Genomic DNA, 18,264 nt, shown 5'->3' with positions numbered 1-18,264 from the left:
TTTCTTCGACAGAGTATGGCATACCACAGTTGAGGTGACGCAAATAATTCAAGCAGCTCCACAAGCCACGCATAGAGAAGTCAAGAATAAATTCACGGCAATTGACTTTGCGATGTTAAGTGTTGGCACCGAAAAGTGAAGGGTATAAAAAATGTGTTTAACATGATTTATCAGGCAATCGATATAAAGATATAAATTAGCTGCTGCTGCAAGTTGTTACGCTATTATTTATTAATTAATTTAACTCGGCCAAAGTATTAACAACTTTCACAAACAAAAAAATTAAGTGCGTGGCCAGAGCAAGTGACATTAAAGCAAAAAATCAAAAATGTTAAAATCGAATGAAGTAATTGGCGCAATACAGAAACAGAGATATAGATACTGGAAGAGAGAAAGAGAGGAAAATATGGGGAGAGGGGGAGGGGGATGCCGACATGGCTACGCATTGCTGAGTAATTGATTTTTTATAGTTTCGATTTTGATTTTGATTCAATTTGAAATTGGATTTCATTTTATTTGTTGTTTTTTGTTATAATTTTTTTTTTTTGGTTGTTAGCTCGACTTACAAAAATGTGGTAAGTGTATGTGTGTGTACCTATAATATTTAATGGCTTGCAAATCGAGAGCGGGCCAGTTTACAGCTCGCATTTGACAACGACGAAGGTCACAAGTGCGAGCAGCCGCTGCTCCTAAACTAACTAGATGCCATGACTCGACAGCGACAGCGACAACGACGACGACAGCAACAGCAACAGACAACGCACAATTTTATGTAAAGAAACAGAAAAACAGCAACAGCAACAGCAACAGAAACAGAAAAAAAACCAACACACAACTATATAAAATATTAATCAGACAGGTGACAATAACAAGAGCGAGAGCAACAACAATTTAACCCACTTGTGTGTAGCGTGCGTCGGCACAAAATGGAACACGCGCCGCCATTGAACGCAAAGCAAACGCACATTGCGCATACGCACCGTACGACAGTCGTTGGAATGGCATGATTAGAGAGACAATCGTTTTTTAACTAACTGACTAAGTTAAGTTACTCGCAGCAGCAGTAGCTAGCTAACAATCGGTAGCTGTTTGCCTAGCTTGTTAGCAAACAGTTTTCAGTGTGCCTCATAAATTAAGTCAATTTGATTGAATGGAGTTCTAACTTGAAGCCAGCAAATCATAAAAGACCAAAGAGTAAACACACAAAGAATAAAGATTTAAAGTTCTTGTAGCATAAAGTGTTGCCAAGTGTTTTGAACTCCCAATTCCCAGGTGTGCCCGTGCCCGTGCCCGTGCAGTAATCGCTTCCTCAAAGCTTTTATGTTCAATGACACCTATTAAGAGATCCATTAAGAGACTGAGCTCATGCCTAGCTATACTCTAACGATTCCCTTTCACTTATTAAATCATTTAACTAGCACGCTGCACGCTGCACAGCGCAGCCAATTGAATTATATACGAATACTGACAAAAATCATTAGATATATACGAGATATATTTATATCTAATGTAATTTTACCATATAAAGCATACTCAAACATCTCAATTAAGAGGGAGACTGCGGCACACTGTGCATGCGTACGTGATTTTCGCTTTAATTAGCTCGACTTGGTTTGCTAATTGTGCGGCAAGGTGTCCATTGGAAGGAGGGAGAGAGAGAGAAAAGAAGCACAAGACATTGACTTTGGTAATGAAAATAATAAATTATTGCCGGCTTAGGCCCTTCATGCAAGAATGCTTCGTGTTGAAGGATTCACTTCAGTCGACAATCAATAGTAAATGATTCATTGAAGCTCAACGTTATTGTTAAGGCAGCACAATTAATTAAATGCTCGTCATAGTTGCAAGGACATTGTAATAGTTTTTTTTTTTAAACAATACAATATTTGAAACATTTAAAACCCCAATTACTTACCTATAATTACAAGTAATGGGAACGCGTGCATGCGCATGTGATCAATTGATCGATCTGTCTATGCTTTAACTGCTCAAAGTTAAAAAAGAATCGTAAATAAAATAGAATATAAAACAAAGCACCGTCTACATTGAAAAAAAAAAAAACTGGATTAAATAACGTTTTATTTTGCATATATATATGCCAGTTAATAAGAAAATTAATAATAAAAATCCATTACTTTGTAGAGTTGTCAGCTCACCAAGTAATAATCAAGTACAGCCTAAAAGTATGCTTCAATATTTACTGGCACGTTTGTTGCTTAAGTCATTTGTTTATCTACAGTTTTAAATGCACAGTTTGAGAAGCACAGCAATGAAGCAGAAAACGAAAAATTTATGTAAATTAAAAATGAATCTATATTTAAATCACAACCAAGTATTGTACATCTTAAATTATCGTTGCTCAAAATCATATCTAAAATACTAACTAAAAATTATCCGGCTTCTCTGACATTTGTCTCAAATCTAATATTTCCGAATTATTTTCAAGTGGAAACATTTCCACCATTTCGGAAAATGTCCATCGCCTGGGCAACTGCTCAGCACTCCACTTTTGGCCAAATACTCGCAAATGGTATAGCAAAAATTCATAGAGATACATACGTTCCGGTTTAGTGTAATGAAAGGCAATTGAATAGTTTGAACAGCAATTGAGGCCCTGTAAAAAAAGTCAGCATTAATAAAAATTAGTAAAAAAAAAACACTTTGTAAACTTACCGTATCTATTTCTGAGACACTCATCTCTTGTAACCATGTTGGTATGCTCTCATTGCTTTTATAAAGAAAGCCCTCCACATCTAAGGGAAAGAATTTCGGCTTGTCATCATCGGCCACGGCTCGTGTCGAGTCAATTAAATGAACGCCCACATTTTGCAAACAAATTCCCATGTAGAAGTCTTCAATGCCCATCTTCCTAGCCTCTGGGCAGATTTGATCAAATCCGTAAGCCTGTTTCATAAATCGGCGCAATGCTTCGCGACTGAGCACATATGAAGCACCACCAGACATGTAGCTCTACAAATAATGAGGAATTTAAATAAATATTTGTTTAAATTTGTAAGAATATTATATATATTAGAAGAACTAATTAAATAAGAATAATATGAATGCTTCAAATATAAAGAAATCAATTGACGTCCATTGTAAAAGTCACGACATAATTAAGTCGATTTGTGCTGCCTTTGGCTGAATGTTTAAAATAACTGAATGGAAAAGAAATTTATATTCACAGTCAAGCAGAAAAGACAGTAGTAGATAAATAACTGGACAATGTTTATGCACAAAAGAAACTTGAACAAGACAAATTAAGTTAATAAGAAATAATGAATCTGTGTTGCTTGGCTGTCAAGGGTTTGCAGCAACAAAAGCCAACTATAATTAATAGCTTGTAAATATTGAAAAATATGTTTGCCTCACCCATCGATGACATTTTATTAAAGAAGCCGCATTCCAAGTAACAATTTCACAAGATTTATACAAATAGGCACATCAAAGGCGCGAAAATATCGAATCTGTTAATGCTAGTCGAAGTTATTAGTTACGGTTTGGGCATTTAGCATAATTACCCATCAAGCGCGTCGATTACAACTCATCCAATGAGTTGGGTTTTAAGCCGCCTTCAAGGCCTCTTCGTCGTGGGCGTCACAATGAGATATGATGTGTCAAAATACAAGTTTAATTGAAATGTAAGCCAGGGAGACTTTACTATGAATTGGATTGACATTTGCCAGTTTTATTGAAATCAATGAACAAACATGCAAGCCACAATTATAACATATTCTATTCAAAACCACACATTTCTTTGCGGCTTAATCAACAGAGACTTTCGCGAGTTACCTAATGAAATACATAAATGCATCCATATTCAAGTTTTCCCAGCAGATAATTCACTTTATGCTAATTGGCTTGTCTACCAAACAAAAGCAATGCGCAGCCCGCAGCCAAAGCAAAGGTAAAACCATTTATTGCTAGTCAGTAATATAATCACCATAATAAATCAAAGAAATTTCAAACAGCATCAAAAAAATATATGTGAGATCAACAATATATAAAAGTGGCTAGCAAACATAAAAACTATTATTTTTAGTGCAATTTAAATATAGAAAAAAAAAACAACCTTGCCACCTGCTGTGGTGTGAACTTGAATACTTGCTTTATACTTTGATTCATCGATTACAAAAGAATTAAATATGTTTTTATTAAAAGATGAAAACATTCATCATTTCACATGTTCCTCAGCACTTGCCATATTATTAATGTCTACAAAATGCCAAGTATTGCCCAATAGTTGGTTGTTTGTTTGAACAGTAATGTCAAAAGGTAAAAATATGACAACAAATACAACTCTAAGAGGAGGAGGAGCGGTCTCCCTGCAAACACGGTGCGTGCTAGTTTGCCTGTGCAATGACAAGCAACCTCGACGACCTCACGACAACTGACCATTAGTTAAAAGTTGCAGACGCTGTGAGTCATCATTGTGGGACCGACGGATGGACAGATGGATGACAGACTGACAGAATGACGAACGGCATCTTTAGTTGCTCTTTGGCAATTGGCTGCAAGTTTTATGGTTTCAATAATGATGCCGGCAATATCTTAGTTTTTAATGATGATATTTATAAATAAAATATCTTCAATTTTAATTAGCAAACCAATTAAACAAGAATATTCAAAGAGTGTGATCACAAAATGAACCGGTTATTCTGGACAAATTTCAACACTAAAACATGCATTTCGCTCGGTTAAACGTCATTTCACTATCCCGATAGCCGACGAAACAAATGCTAATTTCTTTCCGCCATAATATCAGGGGATTATACAAAATTTTAGCGAAATCAGTGAATATAGCTTAATATTATATTATAGATTCGAGGAAGCAGCCGGTGTTATTAACATAATAATAAGTATTATAATACTCTCTGCTCTATTTCAGACTAAAAACAAGACAAGTTAGTATACCCCACTTGAGAAAGAAGTGAAATATAGTGTTAATTTGATAAATAAAATATGTTTTGCGAGAAATGCCTTATCTAAAATGATATAATTCACTTAAGTTGACAGCCACTGGGAGTCGCAGTCACCTAACAAATGTTTACTGTCCAAACGCATTTGCAATGCAAATTTTGGACATATTTTGATAACGAGCAAGCGCGATGATCGGTTAATTACCTGATGAGGCAAGAACTAGAGGAGACAGTAACACTTACCACATTGTAGCGTCGCATCTGATAGCCAAAATAGAGCGGCATATTCGCATCGTAGGCGCTGAGCATGTGATGCAGATTCTCCATTATGACATAGCTGTAAAAATAAAATTTAAAAAAATTATAAATCCATTTTGCTTGTATTCACTTGCACTCACGTATCGTCGTCGGCTTTGAGAAACCAATCGTACTCCTCTCCATACTCCTGCCAGACATGACGGAAACCCTCGCGCGTTTTATTCCACAGATCGTCATATGAGCCTCCATCGGCGTCCACGACCTGGACCACCCCGAGGGGTTCATAGTCCTCGCTGCTGACAAACACCAACTTGGTGCAGCGTCTGCCCCAAGTGGCATACACATGCTGAGCATAGCGCTCCACGTACTCCGGACAGGTCAGCACCATGCACAGCACACGAGCTGGCGCCACCTTCCACTGCAACTCAGTTTCAAACTGCGCGAGACTCATTGAAGCAGCTGAGGAACCGATAAAACTTCTGATGCTGCTGCTGCTTATGGCGGTGGTGGTTGAACAGTTGATTCCATTGCGCACATCGTAGATGTGGAGGAGCAGCACAAAGGCACACACGAATCCGGCTATGAATCCCGTTAGCAAATGCAGCTGACTTCGCAATTGCCAAGCGAATTTGGTCATTGTTTTGCCTTTGGCCGTTGTCATGACGACGTTGCGGCTGCTGCGTTGTGTTCTGTCCAACGTCTAATTTGTTATTGCAGCCGTGTTTTGTTTTGATGTGCGACTTCAAGCTACAACTCTGACAATAGCCAACGACCGGTTTGATCTTTTGCTTTTGGGCACTTTTCTCACTAAGCCCGCAAGGCGTGTTCGCTGTGAGTTATCTCATTTGCATGAGGGACTCGACAAGCAGTGTATTGAGCACTACTTGCTTCCTTTTAAAAACTGCTTGCCACTGCAAATATAATATGCATGCCACAACACTTGTGTAATATGTAGAGCTACGTAAAATTGATGTACAACTTCAAAACTGTTTTCATGCGATTTTTAATCAATTAATAGCGATTTAATGTTGTCGATAAAAAATTACACCAATTTTAATTGCATTTAGTAATACGTATTTACTTATTTAGTTAGTAATTTCAAATGAAGCTTATGCATTTAAGCATAATTTTATTAAGGTACATTTCCAACGTCGTTTAATTTGGCAATTCATTTAATGATCAAGCCTAATTTTATTTATTTTGCATTTAAAAGAATTTATATTTTAAAATTGTTTATTAATTATGAGCTTTAAACCGAACACTCAAAATATAAAATACTATTAATATTTGAGATACCCACCACTAATTTTTGAAGAAAGCAAAAAGTGTGGCATTATTATTAAAATATACCAAATGAATAAAAAGACTAAAATATACTAAATGTTGTGTTTGTTATATTAATATAGTACTACATTCAAAATATACCATAGAGTACTAAAATGTACCAGATTTTCAACCAAATTATCTAAGACCTGTAGTAATCTAAAAAGTATTTCTTAACTAACTTCTACAACTTTTATCTGATCGCAATTAATTTAGGGAATCATAAATTTAAAAAAAAAAAATTGATCTGCGTCCAAGAACAACAAATTACAGCTCTATCTTTTATAGTCTCTGAGACTAATCAAGAATATATATTATATATTATACAGGGTCGGAAATACCTCCTTCCGTTATATAAATTTCTTGCAGGTACAACCCTTCTACCGGGTATAAATGCCCAAAAAGTAATTTCAAAAGAAGGAAATGCAATCCAGATATATTCGCAAAGCACTCAGAGCACAATTTAATATTAGCTGCATATTCTATTCTAATAAATGATCACACAATCAATGGGCCACGAATGTAGGTGGCAAAACCAAAGACTGAGTTGCGATACTGAATGACAAGTATCAATATCAGACGCATGCTCGACTAATCTGATCAGTCTAATTGGATGAGATGTTGTATCTGCTGTCGCTGTTCTGTCTTCATTTGTTACTCTATTCACGGCCCCTGAGATTCAATTGGATCGTTTGATGTGAATGCTTACGCAGCAGAAAACTGGGCGCAAAATGAAAAACGAAAGTATAATCGCTTCATTTGGTCAATTTTGTAAAAAAAAAGCAATGAGAGCAATTGATGGGCATGACATTGTATAACGGTCAATATTAAGTAATATCAATGTGGCGACTGAGGTATATAAACATCGAGTAACGTCAATTAAAAGTGCAGTTAGCTGACGATTTGTGAACCGCAAACAAACGGAGAAAAAACACCCATCAAATCAATATTAAAATGGCCTTTAAGGTGAGACATTGTATATGAGCCTGTGGACTAAATTTAATGATAATAACTTAACCGAATCCTTTGCAGTTTACGCTGCTCGCCTTGGCACTTGTGGTGACCGTAGGAGCCGAGTATGATTACACTCGGAGCACCAGCAACAATAACCAGAAAGTAGATGCTGTGTCCAACGATGTGAATTCTCTGGAACAGCACGATTCCAGTTCCAGCTCCAGTGAGGAATATCGCACCAACTATCAAGCACCCGAAACCAATGACCAGAACTCACAGGCAACTCCGAAAGGTTACGACTATCCCAGTCAATTGAGCAACTCCGATTCAAATGTCTTGCATCCCGTGAGCAACCCAGTAGCTGCCTCATCTTCTCTCTTCCCTGTGCCGTTGCCCGTGCTGCGCGAGGAACGCCAGCCAGAGGTCTTTCCACCAGCCAGCTACAGCTTTAACTATGCCGTCAATGACGAAAGCACCGGTGACATTAAAGATCACAGCGAGACCCGTGATGGTTATGTGGTGCGTGGTTCCTACAGTCTCATCGATCCCGATGGCTACAAACGCACTGTTACCTACACAGCCGACGATGTCCATGGCTTCAACGCCATCGTGAACCGCGTCCCCTATGTCCTTAAGAAGGTGGCCCTTGTTTCACCCACCGTGGTGCTCGATGAGCGTTCACCTGTTAGCACTCTGGTGTCTGCTGATTCCTCTAGCTCAGCATCTGTCAAAGATGGAGAAAATACTTTGACATCTGGCTCTGGCTCCGTCTCCGACTCTGGTGACAGCTATGTCAATGCTGCCAATCAACGTGACACTGCTGGTGGCATCTATGCTTGAGTGATAATGGTGTCGTATACCGTGATCATGTATTGTCTAATAGTGCTACAGATATTTCTAGTTTTATAGATTGTTTGCATTAAATGCGAGAGTCACAAATTAATCTTCTACCACTGTGCGTGTTTCATTTCATAAGTTTCATTTTATTGCATACTTTTAGGCTCTCTATTTAATAATAGGTCAACTGCTCGCAACACTTTTAACTATTGACGAGCTCGGTTGCTTCGCTAAGCAAGAGGTAGGCCTACTCGATTAAAACCAGATATGGACGAACCATCACGAACTAAGTGGCAAATACTAATCAAATAATTTTAATATTATGCATGTGATAAAGTTCAAAATGTGCAAATGAGAAATAAAAGAAAACAGAAAACGAGACAACAAAAATCTGGGCAACGGCAGACGTAACGTATCATGCATTTTAATCAGTTTGGAGGCATAGCGATAAATGCCAGTTGAGTTGCTCTGAAATAGAGAAAACGACAACAATGCGCTTGTTGTATAATGACACTGGCTTCTTTTGTTTTTTAGTAAAGCTAAAACACAAATTTCTGATTTAAACTTTCCATAATATTTGAATAATTCGTAAACTTATGACATTGTATTTAAGCATTCCACAAGACATCAAATAGTTGAATAAAATTTACTATTTGATGTATTTAATCTAACTTAAAAATAAGTTCTGTGAAAATAAATAATATATGCATTTTATTATGCTATTATTTGTAGTGTAATCGATAAATTAATTATTTTGTGCAAATAACTGAAACAGTTGCTCATCTCTAGATTTTTGCATTATGGTCACACTGGTTACAAGTCAAAATTGAGCGAAGCGCGCATGTACAAAAAAGCGAGTCGCAAGTCTGTCAACGATCGGCAAAGCGTGAAGTTCGCATCGCGCAACGAAACTGTTTATTTCAACCTCCATATAAGTATACAAACATACACCTGCAGCCGTGAGTTCGACATTTATTGCCTCCACTTTGTATTCCTAACGAATCCGCTAAGCTGTAAACTCTACGAAAAATAAACAAAACAGACACACTCGCCACACGAACGTCACATAATTCTGCGCCTTCGCCGAGAAGACGTCGCTCGCTCTGCCGGCAGAAGCTTCGCTGAAAAACGTTAAATAATAAATTAAAAACAAAACCGGCATATAGTGAGTGAATTTACAATTTAGCAATTGCAAATCGAATTAAGTTAAAAAAAAGAGGCACAGTACGTGTGAGTAAACGTGATCGAAGGAGACTGCAAAGAGTGAGGGAAGCATAATCTCTGTGCTTGAAGGTCAACCGCATCTTACAAGTTTCGCCTTTGCGTACATATGTATGTGTGCATACGTACATACATTCATACATATATCGCTGCGTCAGTCCACAAGAATGTGTTAATTTGGTATTTCAACAAAAACAACCGCATCAACAACAACGTCAGTTGTCTGACGACACAAACAATAAATTTGCATAAAAAAGTAAACAAACGCCCAGCAAGCTAAGCCATAATATGAAGATCTTCCGACCGCAACACAAGGTAAACAACAATTGGGAATTGTTGTTGATGCTGCTCTTTGGTTTGATCTGTGGCGCCTGCCTCTCGACGCTCCTGCAACGTGCTCGCAAATCAACCGATCCCAACTATAGTCAATATGCAGTCCCTGAAGATTTCACATCCTCTCAATCCGTATCCACATCACCTTCGAATACAACAACTCGTATACTCTGCATGATTGTGAGCAGTTCGCTGCAATCTCGTGCTCTGCACATAGAACGCACTTGGGGCAGACGTTGCCACAAACTGTTGTTCATGGGGAATCCGGCTGACAACAGTGCGAAGCTGAGAGAGCGCCACACCAATTCATGGACCAAGACACGTGCCTACCTGCAGCATGTCTATCAGCATTATTACGATGACTACGATTGGTTTCTCAAGGTGCCGGATGATACGTAAGTTTCGTAAATGTAATTGACATTCTTAAATTAGAATTTCTCATTATTCCAAGCGTCTGCTGTATAAACGTTGGAAATTTACTTAAAAATACAAACGATTTGTAACATATACATACACTGCTGGTCTTAGGTTAGACGCACGCTTACTTACTTGCGTTAAAGTTTGTTTAATATTTTGCTTTAATGAGAATTATAGTGAAGTTGATATGCGAGACCATTTAGTATTATATAATACTTTAAAACTAAAATTTTGAAATTATTTTAAAAATTTAACAAAATTGTGTTCTCAAATGATTGTTTAAAGGTACTCAAAATAAGGGGGAATGTTATTCGTCACTTAAGCTTTTCAATTTTGTATAAAAAAAGTATTTTTTTCACTTTAAGTCAACATTATTTATGTTGGTTTATTAGAAAAAAAGCCGGCCCTAGACATTTTCAATTACGCTACGATATATACATATTGATATGGTGGTCAGGTCATTTTTTACTCGAAATTAAATGTATGCAGCAAAGCATATAAATTTACTACAATTACTTTACACAATTCTGTTATCAAGAATTTGATTATTTATTGTTTCTTAGCACTACAAGCTAGAGCTTATTAATTATGGTTCCAGTCACTAACATTTGGTATTACAACTTTTCAGATTATGTTTTGTTTATTACATTATTTTTATATTTATTTCCATATTATGAATAATTGGATTAGTTTTCAATTTATGAACTTCAATTTGAATTATATTTTCCAGCTATGTGATTATGGAGAACTTGCAGCATTTCTTGGCAGGACATTCACCAGAGTCGCCCATTTATTTTGGCAGCAATGACTGGGAGCAGTCTAAGCAGGTGAAACTCTTTATGATAGACATAAATCTATCTTCTTTCTAATATGTTCTGCATTCTTTCTAAAGGGCTTCGTCTCTGGAGCTGCTGGCTATGTGTTCAGTAAGGCGGCGTTGCACCGTTTCATCAATTTGGGGCACGGTAATGGCAACCTTTGCAGTAATCGTAGCTATGGCATTGATCATGTGGAATTATCGCGGTGTCTGCGAAATGCGGGCGTCGTAGCTGGAGATTCCCGTGATGAAGATGGTCTACTCCGTTTCCTACCAGTTCCACCATATGTGAGCAGATTTCAGTTGATGCATTATACTGTAGTTTATAATATTATATTTCCAACTTTCAGAAATCACACGAACTTTTGTCGAGTTCTGCGATATCATTTCACTACAGTAATGTTGAAGATTTCTACATGCTGGATTATGTTATCTACCAGCTGCACCCCTTTGGTTTAAGTCGCGACCCACCTCAGCATCAGTTGAAAGTAATTCCACAAAAGTGGCCAATTGAATTGGCGAATATCAGTCAACTTCATTAGTTATCGTTGAGAAAGGGAGTGCCATGAGATTGAATCGGATATACTGCTGGAAACAATGCCAAAGACAAATACTATTCAGTACATTTAGTTATATTTTGATCGATTTGTTGAACGTGTTTACCATGTTATTGCTTAAAACTAATATATAATATTATTCTATAATTTGTAGTACACATATGTACGATAGCAACAAAAATTACTCGAGTTGTTCAACTTGTAAAGAAAATAAGCAAATTTTGTAAGAATTGTTTTTAACCGGAGTGTGATGGCATAAAGCATGAACATTTACAATCGTGAAATGATTCTCATTTGAATAATAAAGCAACCAGAGCAATAGATAAGATAATTCCAAAACTATTGTACATATCTACAATTTAAGATTATCAAGCGCAACTGCAAGAGGTTCATGTCCCTCAATAATTCCGTATGGACGCATATTGTAGATCAGAAAGTCAAATAAATACATCTGATAGTGCATGACATAATGAATAGTTATGGCATAGGTGGAACAGCACTCCAAGCCCTACAATAATAATAATAATTAGACACGTATAGCAACAATCAATGATCATCGAGAACACCACCTTTTTAAGTTTGTAGTTTAGGTAATAATATAACCAGAAATCATAATGCAATCGTCCTGGAATCATAATGTGCTCTAACGACAGCGGCATGAAGCGATGGCGACCATAAGAATCTCTGGAATCTGCGGGAGTTATGCCACAGTAGTTAAGGCAAACCCCCATTTCAAAGTCCTCAGTGCCGGACTGCTGACGATTGCAGCCACTTGAATGCAGGCCATGCTCAATGAGCCGACGTAGGGCTTCTCTGCTGAGCACGTAACCTGCACCTCCTGACATATAGTTCTCATCCTTATTGGGATGAAAGTGGCAGCCAAAGTAAATGGGCTCTTCTTTATGATGGGAATGCAACATGTAGCGCATATTATCTATAATGGCATAAGTATCGTCGTCGGCCTTGAAGAACCAGTCCGCTTCATTGCGATGATGCCTGTAGACATGTCTGAAGGCTGCCTTCGTCTTGCCCCACAATAGACTATAGCCCTCGCTGACATTTAGGGCCACTGTGTGCACTCCATCTAGGCTCGTTTGATTGCGACTGCTAAAAATGATTAGTTTATTGCATCGACGTCCCCAGGTTTGTCTGATTGTTCTTGCTACCTTCTCGTACATGTGGGGATAGGTCAACACCATGCAGATAATGCGTACCTCCTTGAAGAGTTCTTTGGCCACACTGTCATCCACAACTACAGCTGGAATTTGCACTGCTGATCCTTCTGGTAAAGCTGGCATTCCATTGACGTGTCCATAGGGACGCAGATGATAAAGCAAATACTCAAGAACATGCAACTGATTCGCAGTGGTGTAAGGAAAGGCAATTGGATACTTCAAAGGTTTGTTGAAACCCTGGACAAATAACACATAAGCAGAAATTCTTCAGAATAATAAGCAGAGCATTGCTCACCTGCTCAGTGTAAACTGCCCGATGGATGTATGGCCAATTCCAAAACTCAGAGCGCAACTTGAAGGGAAGCACTTCACCTGGAATTTGAAATGGAAACAATAGCTCACTTGGCCCCTGTTTCGTGTTAGCCAGACAATCTTGCCAGCTTGCAGTTGAGAAGCAATTCCTTGCGAGCAGCTGCTCTAAAGCGCCCCGACTCAACACGTAATCAGTGGAGTCTTTTTGGCCAACATGAGCATAGGGATACATAGCATGAAATGCTCTCAAGTAAATCTCCTCAGTGGGCTTGTATTTGGCCAGATTGTATCGCAGATTCTCCATAATCACATAGCTGTCGACGTGAACATGGATCAGCCAATCGAGATCCAGGTAATGCTCCGCGTAGATGATTTGATAGATGGATCCGATCGAGTGCTTTCCCCTGGCTAATGTGCATGCGATTGCATCGAGCTCCCCACGTTTGCAAAATGTGCTGCGCCTTGAGACGCTCATGATTATTCGTTAAATGAAGCAAGCAATGCACGCGAACCTTTAGATTCAGTTGATGAGCGATTGTCAGGTTGTCCCGCGTCTGGTTCCGAGATCCAACATCGTATTCAGTAACTCTCTCTGTGTACGGAGGCTGTATATATAACACAACGTCTCGTCCAGTGGGACCTAGAGCCAACAGATAAATTTCAAGCATAAAAAACAACACAAGACACACGACAATCAACACCAAAGCCGTTGGACAAAAGAAACGCCGTAAACGCTGGAACTGCATTTTCAATCAAACCGACGTGTTTGCCCAACTGTCAAAACACTGTGAATCGATGGCGTTGCCAGACTTGGTAGATAAAGTTGTTTTGGTACTTTCCTAGTAATTTATCTAGTATATTTGTGGTTAGTATTATTGAAACTGGTGCTGGCCTTAAAAAAGTGTTCATTTGACAACTTATACTTCTGTCCAAAAACTATTTTACAATATAAATAGCTATAAAGATTATAACACTGTTTCGACTTCAAAAATTACAAGATTATCTGAATATACATATGTATCTACCTTTTACATATAGTTAAATTTTAGCAACTAAAATATAAACACATTTTATTCCCAATCATTTTATTAGATACAAATTTTAGTTTTGTTTTGTTAAAATAATGTTTGAAGAAATTTTATAAGGTTTTCGAATTAATAATAGTAAATAAACTTATATTGAATTAATATAACATAATTTTCCACATTGATTTTAGCAACGTTTTCTGAAGGCATTAAAACGAAAAGATTCAATAGGCAATTAATGTAAAATTAAATTGTGCTGAATATAAAACCAAAATATCCTGTTTGAAAAATAAAAGTTCCCTTGCGTTAACGGTAAAAGAGACAAGGGTGGCAACCATCATATAACAAGTAATTAAAATTTTCTTCTTCATGTGGTAAACACTTTAAGTTATACAAAATTTAAACAATTGTTCATGTAAGAGTTTCGTGAGTTATTTGTTTATATAGTATTTATTAATTTTTTTTTTTTAGCTTCAATAGCTTTTGCCGATTTTGATTCTTTTTTTTTATTCACCGGTTTATGTAACTTGGCCGTCAGTGAATCGACTTCTTTGGAATCAACTTCTCTTGAATCCGGCTCAGTTGGAGTAGATTTAATCGTAGTAGTCTTTATTAATTTATCATCGTCATCCATAGAATCCTCATTACTGTTAGCGATTTCTTGTATTGGCGGTGGAAGGAATTCTCCCACTTTGAGCTTTGCCGGCAGGCGATGCGGTTCTCTGACTATGCCATACGGCTTTAAATGATAAATAAGATAATCCATGACATACATCATCTTTGGGCTGACATAGTGAAATGCTATTGCATTGTCCGAGCAGCAGTCAAGTCCCTGAAATCAAAGTAAATGTTTATTTCTATACTTGCGTTAATTCGAATTCAAATCTGTCTTACTTCATCGGTTTTGTAGAATTGGTATTGCCAATACCACCAACTCATATCTACTTTAGTTATTAAATGGTGCTCCGGAATAAAGGGAAACATGCGTCCACGTCCATTCCAGTCTCTTGAGTCCCCTGCAGTTACATTAAGATTCTCCATACATCTGCCAATTTCAATGTCTTCATTGACAACGGTGCCAGGAAGACACATTTTGGGATTAGGAATACCTTCAACCACAAATCGACGAAGTGCCTCTTTACTTAGTACATATCCTGAGCCACCCGACATATAGCCTTGCTTTACAAAAGGCTTGAACTTATACCCAAAGTGAACCGGCGTCATTGGATTGTAGGGGTATAACATTAGGCGAAGATTCTCGATTATGGCATATGTGTCATCGTCTGCCTTGTAGAACCAATCTGCATCGTTGTAGTGATGTTTATAGACGTACTTGAATGCCTCCTTCACTTTACGCCATAGATTTTCTCGACCTTCTCCCACATCCAACTTAACTGTGGGCAGCTCATCGTCTTGAGCTGAGCTCATGAATAAAAGAATGTTGCATCGTTTTCCCCAAGTGCGTTTGACGTGGCGGGCCTTTTCTTTATGGTTTTTGGGGTTTGTCATAACCCAGCAGAGGAGACGCACTTCTTTCTTGAGCTGATCGGCCACAGTGGAGTTGTCATATGGGTGATCATGGATTATTTCGGGAAATGTATTAATGCTTGGAGCCAGTTGCTTGATGTTGTTTTGAGAATTTTTATCGACTGGAATGCTGATTGCCTTAATACTCTCTGATATAGTTACATAAGATATTATCTGACCCAAACAAAAGCCTATGATGAGTCCAGTCATAAGAGTGAGAAATGATCGTTTTCTCGAATAACTCACTGAAAATGTGAATAAACATAATTGCAGAAATGTTTTGAAAATTAATTTAATTGACATTACCATGGGATCGCAAGTACTGAGTAACCATATTTGATATTTATCACTGACACGTATTTTGTAAAAATGATTCTTGGTTAATATTAAACTATTTGGTTATTTGAATGACGTAGTTTAATTCGAATTAAACATATTGCGTTTACAATTCTTTTGAATTATTTAACTAGCATTCAAGAAAAACACCTGACCTCAAAAGAGACACTATCGCGACAAACTTTCCGAAAAAACTAAGCTCTGAAAACATATGTGGTTGAGCTATAAACGAAATTTTAGAATCTTTTGTCTAAAATAGCAGCTGTGAAAACAAAAAGACGTTGTTATGTTCTATTTAATTTTTCTCTAACCAACTTCAGTATCTACATTGTGTTGCAAAATTATAGTAATTTTAGATATCCATAAAAAAGTATTTTAATTTTATTTATTGAGAATTATTATAAATCAATCATTTTTTAATTTATATAAAAATATAAAATATTAATTTATATTAATTTTCCTCTTTGTCATAATATTCGTCGTACTCTCTTTGTAGTTTTCTAAGTTCCCTTCGAAGTCTGGCTAGCCTCTTTTCATCTTTTTTGGAAATCTCATTCTTATTTTCCTTTTTAGAATTTTCAACCGATTTTTTCGTTTCTGAATTAATTTTCTTTGAATCTGATAATGATTTCTTTTTATCGTCTTCGACTTCTTTTGAATTAAGTTCTCTTCCATCTGGCTCCAATACAGTTGGTGCTTTTGTGGTTGTTAAATACTTGTCCTCGTCGTCTTTGGAGTCCTCATCGCTGTTGAGGAGATCATATGTTGGCGCAGGCATGAATTCACCCACATTTAACTTGTGCGGTAAACGATGTGGCTCTCTTACTATGCCATAAGGCTTTAGATGATAGATCAGATAATCCATGACATACATCATCCCCGGTGACACGTAATGAAATGCTACTGCATTATCCGAGCAGCAGTCCAGTCCCTAAAATCAAAATGGCATATTATCACCAATTTTCAAAATCAAAATAAGTTATTCTCACATCGTCAGTCGGATAGTAAATATATTTCCAATACCAGAATGTCCTATCTTTACCAGGTATTAAATGGTGCTCCGGAACGAAGGGGAACATGCGTCCACGTCCATTCCAATCTCTCGAATCCCCTGCAGTTACATTAAGATTCGCCATACACTTGCCAATTTCAACATCCTCGTTGACAACAGTACCAGGAAGACACATCTTGGGATTAGGAATACCTTCGACCACAAATCGTCGAAGTGCCTCTTTGCTGAGCACATATCCAGATCCTCCCGACATGTAGCCTTGTTTAACGAATGGCTTGAACTTGAATCCAAAGTGCACGGGCGTTTGTGGATTGTAGGGATACAACATTAGGCGAAGATTCTCGACGATGGCATATGTGTCATCGTCTGCCTTGTAAAACCAATCCGCATCGTTGTAGTGATGTTTGTAGACGTACGTAAAGGCTTCCTTCACCTTAATCCATAAATTTTCACGACCTTCTCCTACATTCAACTTGACTGTGGGCAGTTCATTGTCTACTTCTGAGCTCATGAATAGGAGAATGTTGCAGCGTTTGCCCCATGTTTTCTTTACATGCCGGGCTTTCTTCTTGTGGTTGGTAGGATTGGTCATCACCCAACAGAGAACACGTACTTCCTTTTTCATTTCATCAGCCACAGTCGAATTGTCGTAGGCGTGTTCGTGGATAATCGCAGGAACTGCGGGAATCCATGGAGTAATGGGATAATGTTCATGGTTGAGCTTTAAACTGATCTTTGGTATGTTCTCAGAAAGAGTCGCATAGGAAATTAACTGTGCAATGCAGAAACCTACAAAAAGGCCAGTCAAAGACGCGACGACGACTCGTTTTTTGTAATATGCTCCTAGAATATTTGATGAATTCTTTGAAAAATAATAAATTTAATATAACTTGTAGATGATCACCTTGAGCAGTCATTATGCTATCACGTTATGATGCTGAGAGTGATTATTTTTAATGAAGAATGACTTTTTCTCAATAGGCCATTTTTTACTTACGTCGATCACCTACGATCGAACGCAATGACGATTGTGAGATAACTAAACTTCAAAAATTGATATAGAATAAGCTATGTGTACCTTTCAACAGTTTTTGTGTTTCTAATGGCAGTTGTACAAACATAATAAATAACTTTACCTATGGTCTGACAATTATACACTCGAAGAAATTTCCGTCAAGTTCACCAAACATATTATATAAACTCATAATGAACTGCCGACGTATTCCAAATTCTTTAATTTA

General features: G+C 37.5%; 6 protein-coding genes across 8 annotated transcripts; 2 read left to right on the top strand and 4 right to left on the bottom strand.

Annotated features, from left to right (window-relative positions):
- Positions 1 to 2,335: 2,335 nt before the first annotated feature.
- LOC132797843 (glycoprotein-N-acetylgalactosamine 3-beta-galactosyltransferase 1) lies at positions 2,336 to 5,998 on the bottom strand. The gene is made up of 4 exons (XM_060809612.1): positions 5,318 to 5,998; positions 5,163 to 5,256; positions 2,674 to 2,970; positions 2,336 to 2,614 (listed from the first exon to the last, which is right to left on the bottom strand). Exons 1-4 carry the CDS (start codon positions 5,836 to 5,838, stop codon positions 2,384 to 2,386), a joined length of 1,143 nt encoding a protein of 380 aa, XP_060665595.1. The 5' UTR covers positions 5,839 to 5,998; the 3' UTR covers positions 2,336 to 2,383.
- A 1,456-nt stretch (positions 5,999 to 7,454) lies between these two features.
- LOC132784788 (larval cuticle protein A1A) lies at positions 7,455 to 8,294 on the top strand. Its single transcript, XM_060790646.1, has 2 exons — positions 7,455 to 7,466; positions 7,533 to 8,294. Exons 1-2 carry the CDS (start codon positions 7,455 to 7,457, stop codon positions 8,292 to 8,294), a joined length of 774 nt encoding a protein of 257 aa, XP_060646629.1.
- Positions 8,295 to 9,106: 812 nt separating this feature from the next.
- On the top strand, positions 9,107 to 11,875 carry LOC132798311 (glycoprotein-N-acetylgalactosamine 3-beta-galactosyltransferase 1-like). Its single transcript, XM_060810124.1, has 4 exons — positions 9,107 to 10,240; positions 10,993 to 11,089; positions 11,155 to 11,367; positions 11,430 to 11,875. Exons 1-4 carry the CDS (start codon positions 9,801 to 9,803, stop codon positions 11,619 to 11,621), a joined length of 942 nt encoding a protein of 313 aa, XP_060666107.1. The 5' UTR covers positions 9,107 to 9,800; the 3' UTR covers positions 11,622 to 11,875.
- A 23-nt stretch (positions 11,876 to 11,898) lies between these two features.
- Positions 11,899 to 14,012, bottom strand: LOC132798310 (glycoprotein-N-acetylgalactosamine 3-beta-galactosyltransferase 1). Of its 3 annotated transcripts, none has more exons than XM_060810121.1 (4): positions 13,636 to 14,011; positions 13,107 to 13,584; positions 12,206 to 13,048; positions 11,899 to 12,144 (listed from the first exon to the last, which is right to left on the bottom strand). In XM_060810121.1, the coding sequence occupies exons 2-4, from the start codon at positions 13,425 to 13,427 to the stop codon at positions 11,989 to 11,991; spliced, it is 1,320 nt and encodes a 439-aa protein (XP_060666104.1). In that variant the 5' UTR covers positions 13,428 to 13,584; positions 13,636 to 14,011; the 3' UTR covers positions 11,899 to 11,988. The 3 variants fall into 3 exon arrangements, with proteins under 3 accessions (XP_060666104.1, XP_060666105.1, XP_060666103.1); XM_060810122.1 differs by having other exon boundaries at positions 13,107 to 13,578; XM_060810120.1 differs by having other exon boundaries at positions 13,107 to 14,012.
- Positions 14,013 to 14,572: 560 nt separating this feature from the next.
- Positions 14,573 to 16,009, bottom strand: LOC132784781 (glycoprotein-N-acetylgalactosamine 3-beta-galactosyltransferase 1-like). Its single transcript, XM_060790634.1, has 3 exons — positions 15,982 to 16,009; positions 15,043 to 15,920; positions 14,573 to 14,980 (listed from the first exon to the last, which is right to left on the bottom strand). Exons 1-3 carry the CDS (start codon positions 16,007 to 16,009, stop codon positions 14,588 to 14,590), a joined length of 1,299 nt encoding a protein of 432 aa, XP_060646617.1. The 3' UTR covers positions 14,573 to 14,587.
- A 417-nt stretch (positions 16,010 to 16,426) lies between these two features.
- LOC132792443 (glycoprotein-N-acetylgalactosamine 3-beta-galactosyltransferase 1-like) lies at positions 16,427 to 18,033 on the bottom strand. Its single transcript, XM_060801837.1, has 3 exons — positions 17,928 to 18,033; positions 17,001 to 17,866; positions 16,427 to 16,942 (listed from the first exon to the last, which is right to left on the bottom strand). Exons 1-3 carry the CDS (start codon positions 17,938 to 17,940, stop codon positions 16,463 to 16,465), a joined length of 1,359 nt encoding a protein of 452 aa, XP_060657820.1. The 5' UTR covers positions 17,941 to 18,033; the 3' UTR covers positions 16,427 to 16,462.
- Positions 18,034 to 18,264: the final 231 nt, after the last annotated feature.

The sequence above is a fragment of the Drosophila nasuta genome, chromosome 2L (assembly GCF_023558535.2).
Source record: "Drosophila nasuta strain 15112-1781.00 chromosome 2L, ASM2355853v1, whole genome shotgun sequence".
NCBI lineage: Eukaryota > Metazoa > Arthropoda > Insecta > Diptera > Drosophilidae > Drosophila > Drosophila nasuta.
This window is presented reverse-complemented; position numbering and strand designations above follow the sequence as displayed.